The sequence below is a fragment of the Cucurbita maxima genome, unplaced genomic scaffold (assembly GCF_002738345.1).
Source record: "Cucurbita maxima cultivar Rimu unplaced genomic scaffold, Cmax_1.0 Cma_Scf00027, whole genome shotgun sequence".
NCBI lineage: Eukaryota > Viridiplantae > Streptophyta > Magnoliopsida > Cucurbitales > Cucurbitaceae > Cucurbita > Cucurbita maxima.
Window position 1 is genome coordinate 157,735 of NW_019272043.1, and position 15,210 is coordinate 172,944.

General features: G+C 34.8%; 2 protein-coding genes across 3 annotated transcripts; one reads left to right on the forward strand and one right to left on the reverse strand.

Annotated features, from left to right (window-relative positions):
* Window positions 1–9,795, reverse strand: LOC111499922. 2 transcript variants are annotated; one of them, XM_023151652.1, is made up of 14 exons: window positions 9,645–9,795; window positions 8,646–8,743; window positions 7,934–8,061; window positions 7,225–7,378; window positions 7,011–7,120; window positions 6,606–6,689; window positions 6,465–6,513; window positions 6,267–6,358; window positions 5,138–5,267; window positions 4,169–4,248; window positions 2,416–4,085; window positions 1,865–1,978; window positions 1,021–1,774; window positions 1–662 (listed from the first exon to the last, which is right to left on the reverse strand). In XM_023151652.1, exons 2-13 carry the CDS (start codon window positions 8,736–8,738, stop codon window positions 1,206–1,208), a joined length of 3,273 nt encoding a protein of 1,090 aa, XP_023007420.1. In that variant the 5' UTR covers window positions 8,739–8,743; window positions 9,645–9,795; the 3' UTR covers window positions 1–662; window positions 1,021–1,205. The 2 variants fall into 2 exon arrangements, with proteins under 2 accessions (XP_023007420.1, XP_023007419.1); XM_023151651.1 differs by having other exon boundaries at window positions 5,138–5,273.
* A 2,129-nt stretch (window positions 9,796–11,924) lies between these two features.
* LOC111499924 (L-ascorbate peroxidase, cytosolic-like) lies at window positions 11,925–15,003 on the forward strand. Its single transcript, XM_023151655.1, has 10 exons — window positions 11,925–12,009; window positions 12,104–12,224; window positions 12,307–12,481; window positions 12,614–12,679; window positions 13,139–13,187; window positions 13,731–13,813; window positions 13,897–13,976; window positions 14,062–14,164; window positions 14,634–14,692; window positions 14,780–15,003. The coding sequence occupies exons 2-10, from the start codon at window positions 12,106–12,108 to the stop codon at window positions 14,793–14,795; spliced, it is 750 nt and encodes a 249-aa protein (XP_023007423.1). The 5' UTR covers window positions 11,925–12,009; window positions 12,104–12,105; the 3' UTR covers window positions 14,796–15,003.
* Window positions 15,004–15,210: the final 207 nt, after the last annotated feature.

Below are 15,210 nucleotides of genomic sequence, written 5' to 3' on the forward strand. Positions count from 1 at the left end.
TTCGTCCATCCAACAGACAGAGCAACCCCAAACTTCATTTAATCAAACATCTGGCAATTCGAGTGAGAATATTGTTCAATTTCTCCCAAAAAGAAAGAAAACTATGGCAATACAAGTTTATAGGTATTCATCCAGCATGCATACTGTGATACCAGAAGATTCATAAGATCTTGCTTTTGGTCGATACAACCGTACGGGCACTTTTTAATACTTGGGTATTTGACTTGGAAGGAAGTGGAGAAGTCAAAGGATTTGATCCACCCAATTAGTTGATTCATAAAAGAGGCAAGGTCGACGTTCTTCCCGGTGAAGCCAGAATCAAGTTTGTGCTGCCACCGTGACGGGTCAACTTTAGCGGTAATGAACCAAGTTTCCACCTCATTGTAATTGCACTGGTAATAACCCGAGGGAGGAATGATTATCACCCAATGAGGCCAAAGTACATTCGAATTGATTTACATATAGCCTTATGCAGTTCAGGAACTCCAATCTCAACCTTAAACAGTAGTTTCTTTTACTCTTCGCTGTTACCAAGGAACAAACTATTCAACAGCTGGAGGTAGGGTCGCCCTACCAGATTGACAGACATTTACAACTTCCTGTCAAATAATAGTTGCCAATATACAACTTGCCGGGATACAAACGCGTGAGCGATATCACACCTACACAGACACGAATGGAACAAGTAGAACAAATCAGCAAGCATTCACAAAAAAATAGAGGAACGATTTCAAGGCTAGCTCCAATCAATCCATACGTTTCCATGTGCACGCAATAGTAACTACTAACTACAAGGCAATGAGAAGGTAAATAATAGCCTCTTCCAAAAATAGGGTTATCCAACCTACCAACATTCTTCAAGCCCAAACACAGGAGTTTGCCTACTTGGGTTGAGGGAGGGGGGATTATAAGAAACGGGCAGAAGATGATAAAAGAAACAAAATTATTCAATTAAAAAAAGTTGTTTTAGGAAGGAAGAGTAACTAACAAAAGAAAAATATACTAACGATACACCCTTACCTGGAGGTAACATAATCCAATTCCATCGGGGGCACAAATCTTCATCAGGAAGCCATAAGGCCGGACTATGAATCTCCCACGATATCATGGCTACACGTTTATGGACCTCACAAGGTTAATTTCCTAGTCCTTCGCTCAAATGCTGCCACCAATCTAGGCACTCACATCATTAAACTCACCAAATTTTACATCCCAAAGGTCCTGTTGTATAGATCACTTGAGCTGGGCATGCGAAACTTTGAGTCTTCGTAACCAGCATAATATTTGTTATATCCAAGCCTATCATTTCTCAATATGTCTGCCACACTAATATTGGTTCCACCTTGAACCTCATTCCAGCCTCCATCCCAGTGGCCATGTGACACAAGCCCATTTCTAGAATTTTGGAGGGACAGCTGTGCAAAATTAGATAGATTGTTAACCTGAGACTGGTCCGCATACCTCGAAGAAATACCATAGGAATCCCCGAGATGAGAGAAACCATCTCGGACATCAGAATACCTCTGCTGGGAGTTCAGAGATCTTTGCATCAGTAACTGTAGACTCACTTCATTATCGAAGGTACCTAATGAATGAGAATATGGTGTCCTAATATCTAAACCAGTATTGTTAAGACCTATCTGACGCCTCCCTTTACCAACTGCCAAAATAGCCGGATCCATAAACTCAATATCACCCGTGCTAACATTATTTCCAGTTTGATTTTCATGATATGAATTTCTCAATAAGGAAGAAGCATCAAGAAGATGATTTCCTGAATCAAAAGGTGAAAATTTAACCCAGTGAACAAAAGTTACAAAAGAATTTTAATATAACTTTAATAAGCTGAGAAAAACACACAAACCAGAGAAGGAGTCAGAAACTTGATCCACTCTGTCATGGGAAGAGAAACCAGGAGGGGGCACCCGGCTTGGAACAGAGAAGCCAGGTGGAGCCGAAATTTGAGCTCTCGAAACGGCTGCAAAAGAGAGTCTGTGAGGAGATTTCTATTCTAAACAGGTAAAACAGCTGGTTCCAAAAGGGAACTTCAGAGAGCATGTTGAATATGAGGGACAATACTTTAATTCTGATAAATAGATGAATGAATCAAAAGAAGCTAAATAAGACTTTACGTTGAATGTAGAAGCATCTGTTTGAAGAAAAGAAAAAAAAATCAAAACAGGAGAAATTTGGTTCCGGTGATCTGAATCCCAAGAACGGGCACAAAGAAGAGATTTCCATACCGACACGTTACCCATTAACATGAAAGAACAATGCAAAGAAAAAATATATAAAGACAATGGAAAATTAAGACAATATGAAAACAATCTGACAAACACTACCATTAAATAAGAAAGCTCAAAAACAAAAAGAAGCCAAAATATCTGAAAACTTATCTAAAATATGAACACTCACCAGAGAGCTTATTTGAGGAATTAATAGAGTGGCTGCTTGAATGGTTTACTGATCCATCATAATTGTTAGAATAGAAGCCACCACTATTATGAAACTTGTCCAAATGCACATTTCCATCTTCAGAGAAATCATGCCTCAAAGACTGATTCCTTTGCATCTGTCCAATTATATCAACAGAAGGTTGTATCCTGAAATCTTGTCCTTTAGAATCTTCCTGCCTGGCAAAGGAGAACCTGGACTGATTGTTGTTTTGCACCTTCCTAGAACTTAGAGACTGTTTGTCAGTTTCACCCAAAAACTTGGCCAAATTCTGGGATGTTAATGTGTTATCCCACATGTTGAAGTCCATTGATAGTATATTTGAGATTATGTTATTTTCACCATTATCTACAAAACTATTGCTATTGGCATTCAATATGTCACCAGACAACCATCCCGTGTGCCTCCCTCTGCCTTCATTGTGAAGTAAAAATGAATTTCCATGAGGCATATCAGTAGCAGCAGAAGACCTGATCACATTCTCCATGTTGCTATTTATAGCAGTTGAAACGTTAGATGCACGGAAATGTGAATTATCATTGAGTTGGTTTTCGACAAAATGTGTACCAGCATTTAAATTAGTAGTGTCATTGGCCACTATATGTCTTAAAGTCTGCAAAGACTGCCCAGAAGTATTGACTCCATTCTCAAGGTGACTGCTAAATGCAGGAGGGGTGCTAGATGACTGTAGAGATGAATTATTGTTGAACTGTTTATCAACAAGCGACAAATCAGATGCCAAACTGGTTCCTGCCCCGTTGACAGCATCTGACCACAATGGATGAGAGGTAGAGCCATTCAGAGCATGAAATGTAGAAGCCCAGCCAGGCAGCCGAGTTGAAGGGCTCAAAATCTCTGGATCCTTGAGCCTCTGACTATTAAAAGATATCACATCCTCTTCCAATTCAGTTGCATTTACCACCTCTCTCTGGAAATCTGATCTCCAATCACATTCTTCTCTTGAAAAAGACATGGCCTTAACCAAATCATCGCCTTTCCGAGCAGTAGAAGTTAGAGGTGCTACTCTAGACTGCCCAGAAGAAAATTGCTCTTGTAAGCTATGGTGATCCCTGGAAGCTTTAATCAAATCATGATCAGAGACTAAAGAATTTGGCCTTAGACCAGATTGATCATCTCTATTATCCCTATCGATGATAACTGTTGAGCTCAGATTTTGTATTAGCCCATCAGAAGTATCTCCTGCTTCAGGACAAGAACTGCAAGAATCCTCAGTATGGTGAGTATTAGTCAAAATGATCGGTGACAAAGCCGTTGCATTCTGACTGTCCTTGGTGGCTGGAATTCCAGCCCCTGGATAACTCAAAGATACAGAAGTAGGCACCTCCTCAGGGGAATCATGTCTGTCTGTTGAAAAAGGTTGACAATCCATGCTAATAGGAGGTTTCAAAGATTTTAAGGATTCTTGGTGACCTTTGGCATTATTAGAAGTGCGACTCTCATTAAATGCAGGTCTCTTTGCAGCTTCACTATGTAATGTAGGAGCCGAAGAAATACCTGCAACTGAAGGGGAAGATGATAATATGCTATTAGCAGCATCGGACCGTTTGGAAGGCCCATTTGAACTTGATAAACTTGTAGCAGGTGCTTGGAAATTTGAGCCTCGGGTCCCCCTGACAGAAATAACATGTGTTTTGTGACCTCTTAAATAAAGTTGAGAACTTTAAAACGTGTGCAAACATAAACATCCATGTACCATGACGCAGCTGCTGGTAGAGCAATTGACTTATCTGAGCTTTCATTTGGAGAAGAACCTCTAATGGTGCTACCAGTATTCTGGTTAACAAAATTATTCAAGCATATAAACATAAAAACCTTAACTCTTTTGGATACAAAACTTTCTATAGATAACATGTGTGAACCAATTTGTGATAAATAGAAAGAGAAGTGTATGAAAAGAAAGATAACCTATGTCACAAAAGTTTCTAAAATTATTCCCGACAGTCAAGATTACTTATATGATAAAAAAAATACGTAATAGACTGTCACCCCAAGAATGTATTACTTGTATTATCAAAATAATACGTAATAGACTGTCACCCCAAGAATGTTCTTCGGATTAAAAATTTTAACCAAGTTGAACTACATTCCCCGTCCTTGTCCTGCTTAGTATAAATATATTTTTAACACACACACATATATATATGCTTCTAGGCAATATTAAAAAATAAATTAGTTACTTTTGAGACTCTAATTGTAATATTTAAACTAATGACTATGTTGTAATATTAAAAATTTGAATTTTTAGAAATTTTGTTGGTAGTACATATATATATATATATATATATATGTTTGCTTGTGAAATATATCTATTTATGATTTTTTTCTACAATTTTTTAATAAAGATTATATTGTTAAATGAAAACTTAAAAATAATTATTTTTTAAAAAGAATAATAAATGGGAAAGATTACCCACGGGAACCCGGTCCCCACAAAAACGAATGGGGAATTTCACGGGGAAGGGGACAGGGAAGCGTCCCCGCCCCGCCCCATGGAAATCTCTACTAATACATAGATAGATAACACAAAAACGTTAATCTAACAAATGTTATGAGGTTTAACATAACCAAATATCAAACTAAAAGAACAAATTATTGCTGTATAACATATATATGAAAGAAACATCAACAGTTCCTTTAGCAATACAAGTTTAGGATGTCTTACACTTGAAGTGTTTTTAACAATGGGTTTCCCATTTGAAGAATTGCTATTGCAGTAATCATCCAAAGCTGGAGGCAAGACACTCCCAGAACGCCGTTGCATACTGTTTGAGGCACCAGTAATTTGTTGCACCCTATTCCTTTAATACAACTACATAAGTTAATTAATCATCCAACCAAAACATAAAGTCTCCAAGAAGCCAAATAGCAAGAGTCATCCAAACACAACAATAAACAATGATAACAGTAACAACAAAACAATCATGGTAATAGTATTACTTGTCTGATCATGAAATGGATTTTATCCCCTTTTATTAGTGTGGTTTATTAGAATCAAGTGTTCTTTTAGATTTGGATTAGGGAAAGCTGATCACTTGCATAATCATGCAATGGAGGCTTCATTTTCCATAATCTCCCCCCTCTTAGTGTGTACTTAGGCTAACACTATGGATGCTGCATTCTTCCCCTTGTTTGCTAAAATTGCTATTAAGGTTTGATGTTTGTTGGAATTCCCCCATGGATGTCTTCTCTTTTACAAGTTCCAATATTCTTTTGTAGAAGGGAACATAAGAACCAATTTTTTTTTTTTTTTCTGAAACGCAGAAGTATCAGCTAGTTGACGGGATATGTCATAAAACATAAAATAATTTTAAAAGATTAAAAATGTATAACATTGGACAATCTCTGCAAATTTAGCATAATGAGAGAATCGAGGGAAATAATTATAGACAGATATATATGGATATCTATTGCGTTTGTAGTCCAAACTAGATTGTGGTAGAGATAGGGATTTGTATTACATCCATAGCCTATTTCTTAAGAGATGATGGATAACTTTATTTGGTTCGACAACAGAAGTAGAAAATTTCATCTAATTATAGAAAAAGGTAAAGAGCTGAGAAATAAATTCAGAGCAAACAATTGCTAGCTATGTCATTCCACACTTCAAGTAGTCAAACATCATATATCTTTCCACAAGCCTCTCTGATAACTCATGGTCAAACATCAATTAGCATTTTGAACTAAAAAATAACTAATTAATTAATTGAGCAGTGAATCTTAATATAAAAAAAATATATTAGAGAAATCCCAAAAGCACAACAGAAATTTTAAATACAAAATGATTATCACACCTTGTGTATTCTGAAATGATTTCATCTTTCGAGAAACTATCTTCTTGAGAACTAACCTCGTGTAAATACAAACAATCAGGGTTGGAGCAAGGCTGAAAAATTAGTTGATAACATTATGATCCAAAGCAAACGTAAAAGTTATAAAATTTTCAATTAGAATGACTATAAAAACAAGAGAAGAAAATTATAAATTCATACCACATTTCTCAACCATGCATGGCAATACTTTGTCGTTCCAAAGCATGCCCTAAAATTGAGGCACCCAGAGATAGCAAATTACAAAGTTTTCACCAATCCATTAGTCGGAATATTCAAGATGTGCTCTATTTATACACTCACCTTAAAGGTTTACCCTCCAAGACAAACTGATGTACATTTTGGATACATCGAACAGCTTCCTCCTCTTTTGAGTATGTAATATATCTAACCCAAAAAAATTACAAGAAATAAATATTTTTTTCATTTGAAAAAAACACAACAAATAAATAAATATTTTTGTATGCATATAGCATACAAAATTCTAGTAAATCATGGAATAAGAATTATTTCAATGCCCAAAATTCAAACTAAACAAATCAGCCTTCATGTACAAACCAGATGCCCAGAAACAAAATGTTCCAAAAGGGCAGCTTGAAATGCAATGAGTTATCTGAAAGTTAAATAACCTATGTAAATAAATAATACAATTTATTTTCAGGAAAAAAAAATGTAAGATTTGCATTCTATAAAAACATTTGAACTTACACACTACACGTATTATTTGGAAATTGTTGAATGACTCCAGTTGTTGTACGGGACATGGACACTTTTAGAACTTTCCCATACTGACCAAAATATTCTCTACGCTGAAGAAGCTGCACAAGGGATGATAAGAGGGCATCCATTAACCCATCAGAACCAAAAGTAAACAAATCTATTTAAGAACCAATAGTTTCAGAAACAGAGAAGCACAACATACATCTTCATCTGCCAGGTTAAGAGGCAACCCAACAATATATACAAGATTCCGTTGTATCACACGTACACTACTAAGTTGTTTCCGTCCTTCGGATGATTTGGTTTTTGCTTTTTGTGACTTAAACTTTTTTTCCACACTGATTTCAGCAACCAATCTGCTAAGAACAATTATCAAGGACAGATTTATCTAAAAAAATGCAAATGGAAGAATTATAAATAAGGTAGCAATAACAAAGTAATGCAAAATGTTTATGCCTAGGCGTACACATCAAACAACTCCATCACTTAGCAATGGGATTTAACACTCTTAACACTTGTCATTAAAAGAGAAACGAGACAAGAACAAAGACCAAATATTAAGCTAACATAAATCTAATCCCAAATTAATCTTACACCAGGCCATACAGGAAAATAAATTTAAAATAATATTAGTAACAGACGCCCCATTTTGATTTAATAGCAAAGAAGAATAATTACAAAACTCTATCAAACAGTTGCCGACCACTATACCCAAACACTAGTCAGACACTAATGCAGTGCTGATTAATTATTTTTTTCTGATAGGAAAAAAAAAAAAAAAAAAAGAAACTTGATCCATAATCTGCGACCTCATAGGAGGAAAAAATTGATAAGGAATTTCCCAAAGCACAGGTATTTGTAAGAAGCCCCTAGTTAATAAAAGCAGATAGAAAATAACTAGGGAAAATGACCTTTCACAACTTGATGCTGTGCCTACAATTTTGTCCTTGTCATATACAGAACGACATGCAGGACATCGACCCTCAGTGTCATCCTTCTCAGCCATGTCCATAATATGATGCCAGCACCAAACACAGATCTGAAAGTGGTGTAGCCATAAATTTAAGATTCTATTCTACTCTTAAATTGAAAAGATGGAGATATATCCATAATAAACTACTGGAAGCTCGAGTAATATACATAAAACTTGTGGAAAATTAAAATATAATACGGAAGTTCCCTAATTCTCAAAAAAGTAAGAGCTAACTCAACATCTAAAGTGGGAAGCATAAGTCTTCCATGAAAGGAATTCAGAAAAGATGCACACACTTCTCCAAAAGGTTGTTTTGCTGATAGACGTTTGTCTAAACTTAATAGCAGTGTCAAAACATCAATAAACATTGCTATAAGTCAGACTAAAATTAAAATATGAAACCCAGAAAAAAACAGAAGTCCGCAAAAAGTAGGATCAAATAAATAAATCGTCATTTTTCCATAATATATCATAGTATCATTTTCTTTTGATTTTCATGAGAAAGCTACTAACTTACAACACTCGGCTAAACCTTATTATCACGCCATAATCTAAGCCCAAATATAATATATTTTCTATAGAACTTGTAAAATACAAAGAGATCACATCTCTTCAATTGCTGATCTACATTTACGGTATAGGTTCCAGACCTCATATCCACATTTGCATGCCTTCAATTGCTGATCAGTTAGATCCATCTCTTCCGCACAGAGGGGGCAAGTCTTTTCTCCTCCGTCACTCATGGTTGCTATGAACAAAATAAAGCAAATATAATTATGAAAGCAAAAGCTGAAAGGCTACCAGCGAATGGAACAAAAGCCTACTAAGTGCATATACAAATTAGGAAGAAAGCAGTCTAACTCATTCTGATGTCTAATTGTACACAGGACACAACTTTCAATAATTTTCCCAGGAAACTAGAGGATGCTATCAATCTTCACCGTATCTAAGAGTCAGTTCTGTATAATAAAAAATATTTTTTATTCCACATTTTGTTATTTATATCAATAATTATCATGTGACAAGAACAAGAGAACCATACACAGGCGAAAGTGCTGCCAGCGCTCGCTGACATTTAATTAGACATGCTATCATGTTCCTACACAATACTCATGGCCACACCCTACATCTAATGCCCACACTTTCATCAATAAACGCGAAATTTTTTTTACACAGATAAAATAAACCCCACAACCGTCTATTAACTGAAACGAGCACAATAGAAGGATGAAACCTTATGTCAATCGATTGTGCTAGAGCTAAAAGACAATTTTCAACGAAGAGCACATGAAAACTGTAAATACCAGAATTCTAGATCGAACAATTTTCAAAATAAAAACATAACCAAAAATTATCGAAGACACGCCAAGTAATCGCGAAGAACAAAAAAATTGAATCGAAGACCTAACTAAATTCATTAACATGCAACAAACCGAAAATTGAAACGCATATACATATCGATGTGAATCAAATAAGAGAAGTGGCCGAAAATTAGATGAAAACCAAAAGAAATAGCTGTTGAAATTGCAGATTGAAACGATGAATAAAATTAGGGATCTTGAAGATTGAAAACACAAAAATAAAGATTGAACAAAAGAGAAAGATCAGATTGCAGAATTATGGCTTCAAATTAGAGCTAGCCGTCATACAGAGATCGATATTAGGCAGGCAATGAATCTGTGAGGTTGAGATCGTCCGAGAAGCGCACGATAACGAAGACGCAAAACAGAGAAGAACAATAGGATGACCGAGGGAGAGAGAAACTATTGTTTATGGATGGCTTTTTAGGCCGCTGCCTTCACTATTGCATTCTGTCAAAATAATATTATTAATTTTGTAATAACATCCTTCAATTTTGAAGTAATTACAAAAATGGCTCTGCGACTGCTCTTCCACAGCAACGTCCATGCTTACTTTTTCCGGATATAGATAAATTGTTTGTTATATTGTTAATTTCTCTCTATTATAAATAACTCATTTACCATTTTTTTTTTTAAATAAAACTTTGCTTTTAATTTAGAAAAGAAACATCATTATTTTTTATTTATTAAATATTTGTTTTTAACTTGACGTCTACTTATTATTGAATTTTTTTATTTAACTATTTTAAAAAATAATATATACCTTTTTTATTTTTATTGTAATTATAAAAGACTGTGACTACTAAAAATGCATTTTTTTCTAAACATATATAAATTGTTTTTTATTATTATTTTTAATCGTCCTAATTTTTAAAAATATAATTAGACTCATAGTTATAAAAGTCTACTAAATAAAAATTGAAAATAATTATTTAAAAACAAACTAAAATTTTATTAGAAACTTTGACAAAAAATAATTTAAAATATAAATCATAAATTCAATTCTTAAAATCATAAAATTCAGTCTTTATTTCAAATGAAAATACAATTATAAAAAATATTAAACTAATACAAAAATATTTTCTATATCAAATACCTCTATTAATTAAATTTAAAAATAAATAAATACTCAGTGCAATTATAGCCTAAAACTAAATTGGTCATATATTTAGAATACGAGAAAATACATTAATCTCATTAAACATAGTTTAATAATATTAAAATTGGTCATATACATTATTTTAGAATACAGAAAAACACATTAATCTCATTAAATATAGTTTAATAATATTAAATTATAAACTTAAATTGATATGGTATGAATTTAATTTTAAGTCTAAACATACCCAAATAACTTACCAAATATTTAAAATTGGTGTACTCTTTGTTTGACCATAGTCAATTTATAGGAAGAATTTTCACTCAATAATATATTTAAATATGTATAGCATGATATAATCTCATAATTAAATATATATTTTTATTTAATATATCTAATTATAATAATCAAATATATATATATATATATATATATATATATATATAATATTTAATATTAATATAAACCTTTTAAATTAAATATTATTTTTTGTATTTGTTTCTTTTTATATATAAAATATGATTGTAATAATTATATAAATTTAAAATTTTAACTTCTACACAAAAATAAATTTATATTTATGAATAATTATTTCCTAACTAACTTAAATTATTAGACAAATTATTCATGCACAATTCAACTCATCTAACTAAACAAGATCTTGTAAATAATTCAGGATTTAAAAAAAAATTATTTAAGGTAATGGTAGATAATAAGTTAATATATTAGGTGTCTCAAATTGAATAAGTTCAAATAATTTAACTTACAATTTAGTTTTTTTTTTTTTTTTTTTTTTTTTTTTTTTTTTTTTTTTTTTTTTTTTTTTTTGTTATTAGGATAGGTAAATTATTATGAATCCATCCGAAAAATTTAGATATGATAATTTTTCATTACAAATCAAACAAATCAACTGAAAATAGTTATCGTAATACTAATTTCAACAATTTGAAAGTAAAATCAATATATATATAACTAAAAATAGGTTGATAGTAGAAAAAAAAAGTTTAGCATCGATTGATGAAGCAATGATTGAGTTGATAGAGGGTTGGAAGGAGGGCAGTTACGTAAAAGCACTTGAACATATGGGCCCAAGAATCAGCCCAAAATGAAATTTGGACAAAGTTGGATGTTACATTAAGCCCACCGGGCCCAGAGAAGTATGCGGCAAAGAACCGGATCCATACATGAGGACACCGGATCCGCTCTCCCCACAACTCTCAACCGCCAGGGCATTTCGGTCATTTCAATTTTGACCTTTTATTATTGTTTCTAATGTTTACTCGCGAGTACCGGCCGGTGCGGTCATATTGCATGACCGTACAGAGGGCATTCTAAATTCAATCGCAGCCATTCAATCCTAAAAGCCGAACAAGAGCCGCAGGATCGAAAAGGAAATCCAACGGCCAAAATTAAGCTACTAGAACCTTATAAATTATGTAACAGTTGCTCTTTAAATCATTCAGCTCTGTTTTCAACCTATCAAATATCAATCCCGTGCCTGCTTCGTGCCATCTCTGTGACCAGTGCTCGCTTGTTTGATTTTGTGCTTTCAAGGTTGGCATTGGATTTTCATTTTTGATTTCGTTCGATTTCATCGATTTATCAATCAGTTTCTGCGAATTGAATTCTTTTGTTTGTAAAATCTCAGTGATGGGGAAGAGCTACCCGGCTGTTAGCGAGGAATACCAGAAGGCTGTAGTGAAGGCGAGGAGGAAGATTAGAGCTCTCGTTGCTGAGAAGCACTGCTCTCCTCTAATGCTTCGTCTCGCGTTGGTTTCTCTGTCCGATGATGATTGAATATGAATCGTTGATTGTCAATGGCGATGATTTACTGTGGCTTTGTGATTGCAGATGGCACTCTGCCGGAACGTATGATGCTAAGTCTAAGACGGGAGGTCCCTTCGGGACGATGAAGCACGCAGCGGAACTCGCACATGGTGCTAACAATGGCCTTGACATCGCTGTTAAGCTGTTGGAGCCGATTAAGGAACAGGTGCCGATCCTTTCATACGGTGACTTCTATCAGGTATAGCATTATTATTGTGATCGTTTATTTTCGCACATTTCGTGAAATATTACTGTGAAAAATTGAAATCGTCGTGTTGAATGTGAAACCGAGAGAAAATTAATGGTGTAATGTTTGTATTTTCTTATATAGCTCGCCGGGGTTGTTGCTGTTGAAATTACCGGTGGGCCCGAGGTTCCGTTTCATCCTGGCAGAGTGGTACGTTAAGCTTTAGCATACACGATATCCGTTTGTTTTGATTCTATTTGTCTGACTGTTTTTAGTGCCTGCTGCCTGCTACCAGTGACTCCTGATTATGCTATCATTATTTGAATCACGTTCGTGATGTAATTAGTGTTTGAAGCTCTTTTGTGATGGTTTGCTAATTCGTCAATTTTCTTTTCGCGAAAGATGAACGGATCGTCGAGAGATTTATTTAACGTTGCTTTGTTTTCTTCATAGAAATTCTGATTGCCAAGCCTATTGATCTGTTTTTTTTTTCTTCTATAATCATCCATATAGTTCTATTGTTTGTTCAGTCTGAACTCTTTGGCTAGCTTTGTTTGTTATATGCTTTGCTTGTATTTTATTTGTCCGCAAGAATTCATTCATGTAGCACCGTTATCTAGTACTTCTCATTTGAATGCTGATTATTTCCTTGGCGTTTCCCGACATCAGGACAAGCCTGAGCCTCCGCCTGAAGGCCGCCTTCCCGATGCCGGAAAAGGTTAGTACATTCGAAGTAGCTTCAGAGATTTCTTCTAAAGCTTCAGAGATCATATTTGTGATCACGACAGCAACATTTAAGAATTATATAGGATTCTTGAGGGATTAAAGTAGTAGATCTTTTAGCCCTTTATCGACGTGGAGGAAAAATAGGACTATTCGGAGGGGCTGGAGTGGGTAAAACAGTACTCATAATGGAATTGATCAACAACGTTGCCAAAGCTCATGGAGGTGTATCCGTATTTGGAGAAGTAGGTGAGTAGGTGAACGTACTCGTGAAGGAAATGATCTTTACATGGAAATGAAAGAATTCGGAGTAATTAATGAAGAAAATATTGCAGAATCAAAGGTGGCTCTAGTCTACGGTCAGATGAATGAACCGCAGAGAACTCGTATGAGAGTTTGTTTAACTGCCCCAACTATGGCGGAATATTTCCGAGATGTTAATAAGAGTGCTAGAATTTTTCCATAATTTTGATGTTAAACCATTTGTTGTAGCCCTACGCACAATGAACTAGGACCTAATCTAACCATTATTTCGTAGGATGTGATCATCTAAGGCAAGTTTTCTACACAATGGGTCTAAGTGACCAGGACATCGTTGCTCTGTCTGGTGGTCACACACTGGTTTGTTCATTTCTGAATCTCTTTGATTGCGTCTTTAAAAACTGTTTTTATTGGCAGGGTCATGACTATGTTCTTATTTTCAGGGAAGAGCTCACAAGGATCGATCTGGGTATGAAGGTCCTTGGACATCCAATCCTCTTGTCTTCGACAACGCATACTTCAAGTGAGTTTTGCTTTCCAACTGAAATCAATCTCGATAATATACAGAATTCATTGTGAATATTAGGCAATTTTGTTCGTCCTATCAGGGAGCTCATATCGGGAGAGAAGCAAGGGCTTCTTCAGCTGCCATCTGATAAGGCGCTTCTGGCCGATTCCGTCTTCCGTCCTCTTGTTGAAAAATATGCTGCGGTATATCAATCTCTCACTTGACAAAAATATCGACGTTTTGAAGTTTAGTAATGATTAGTCAGTGCTTTGATAACATGTCTTGTTTAAGGAATAGGGAATAAGAAATGATCAAGTAAGGAATACATCTTGCTTTTTGGGAAAGTAAGTGGACAATATTGTACCATTATAGAGGGTCGTGATTTTTTATTTAGGGAATGATCATTCCTATAGAGAAATAAAGAATACGGTACAAGGCTTCTTGGGGAAGCCAAAGCAAAACCATGAGAGCTTACACTCAAGTGGACAATATCATAATAGTGTGAACAGTCTGTTAAGGAATGATCATTAGTTTATAAATTAAGAATACATCTCCATTGGTACGAGGCTACTTGAGAAGCGAAAGTAAAGCCATAATACTTTATGCTCAAAGTAGACAATATCATACCATTGTGAAGAGTCGTGAGTTCTTAATGTATTTTTCCTTCTTTAGGATGAAGATGCCTTTTTTAAAGATTATGCGGAAGCTCATCTGAAGCTCTCCGAGCTGGGGTAAGTTCAAAATCTAATTCGAATCAAACATATCCCCTTTGTGATGCTGGAAGTGGTTGTATGACCAGACATTTTGACGCCTTGCAGATTTGCGGATGCTTAAATGCCCCATAAATTCAAACGCCGACCCTCGGAAGCTTCTTTGCTTTTACTGATTTTAGATTTCTTGAATTCGTTGGCAATTTGGAGAGCTGCTTTATGTTGTTAAGGATGTTTTTTGATAGCTTAATTGGTCTTGCCTTTTGGCGGTAGCACAACGTAAGCTTGCGGTACTTTTCCTTATGAAAAATAATACCACCAGCTGTTACTTATGCCTTCTCGTTTTTCCCAAACTTGCCCATTTTCGAAGTTACTATTTTGCAGTATAATCATGATGTTTGTCCCTTACCAATGGTGGATTATTTAGTGCTTAATTTGACATTAAACATATCCATTAACCAGTAATCTTAATGTGGGAGGATTTGACATTAACGATTAATCCAATGCCTTTTGTTCTTTTTTGGATCGGTTATTTTGAC

Excerpts from the sequence above, each read along its gene's own strand:
- LOC111499922 (XM_023151651.1), bottom strand. The coding sequence starts at position 8,738 with ATGAGTGACGGAGGAGAAAAGACTTGCCCCCTCTGTGCGGAAGAGATG. Across the intron at positions 7,379-7,933 it reads ACAGCATCAAGTTGTGAAAG|ATTGGTTGCTGAAATCAGTG; the intron begins GTCATTTTCCCT and ends TGTTCTTAGCAG. Across the intron at positions 1,979-2,415 it reads TTCCTCAAATAAGCTCTCTG|CCGTTTCGAGAGCTCAAATT; the intron begins GTGAGTGTTCAT and ends TCTCTTTTGCAG.
- LOC111499924 (XM_023151655.1), top strand. The coding sequence starts at position 12,106 with ATGGGGAAGAGCTACCCGGCTGTTAGCGAGGAATACCAGAAGGCTGTA. Across the intron at positions 13,188-13,730 it reads CCTTCCCGATGCCGGAAAAG|GATGTGATCATCTAAGGCAA; the intron begins GTTAGTACATTC and ends ATTATTTCGTAG. Across the intron at positions 13,814-13,896 it reads TGTCTGGTGGTCACACACTG|GGAAGAGCTCACAAGGATCG; the intron begins GTTTGTTCATTT and ends TCTTATTTTCAG.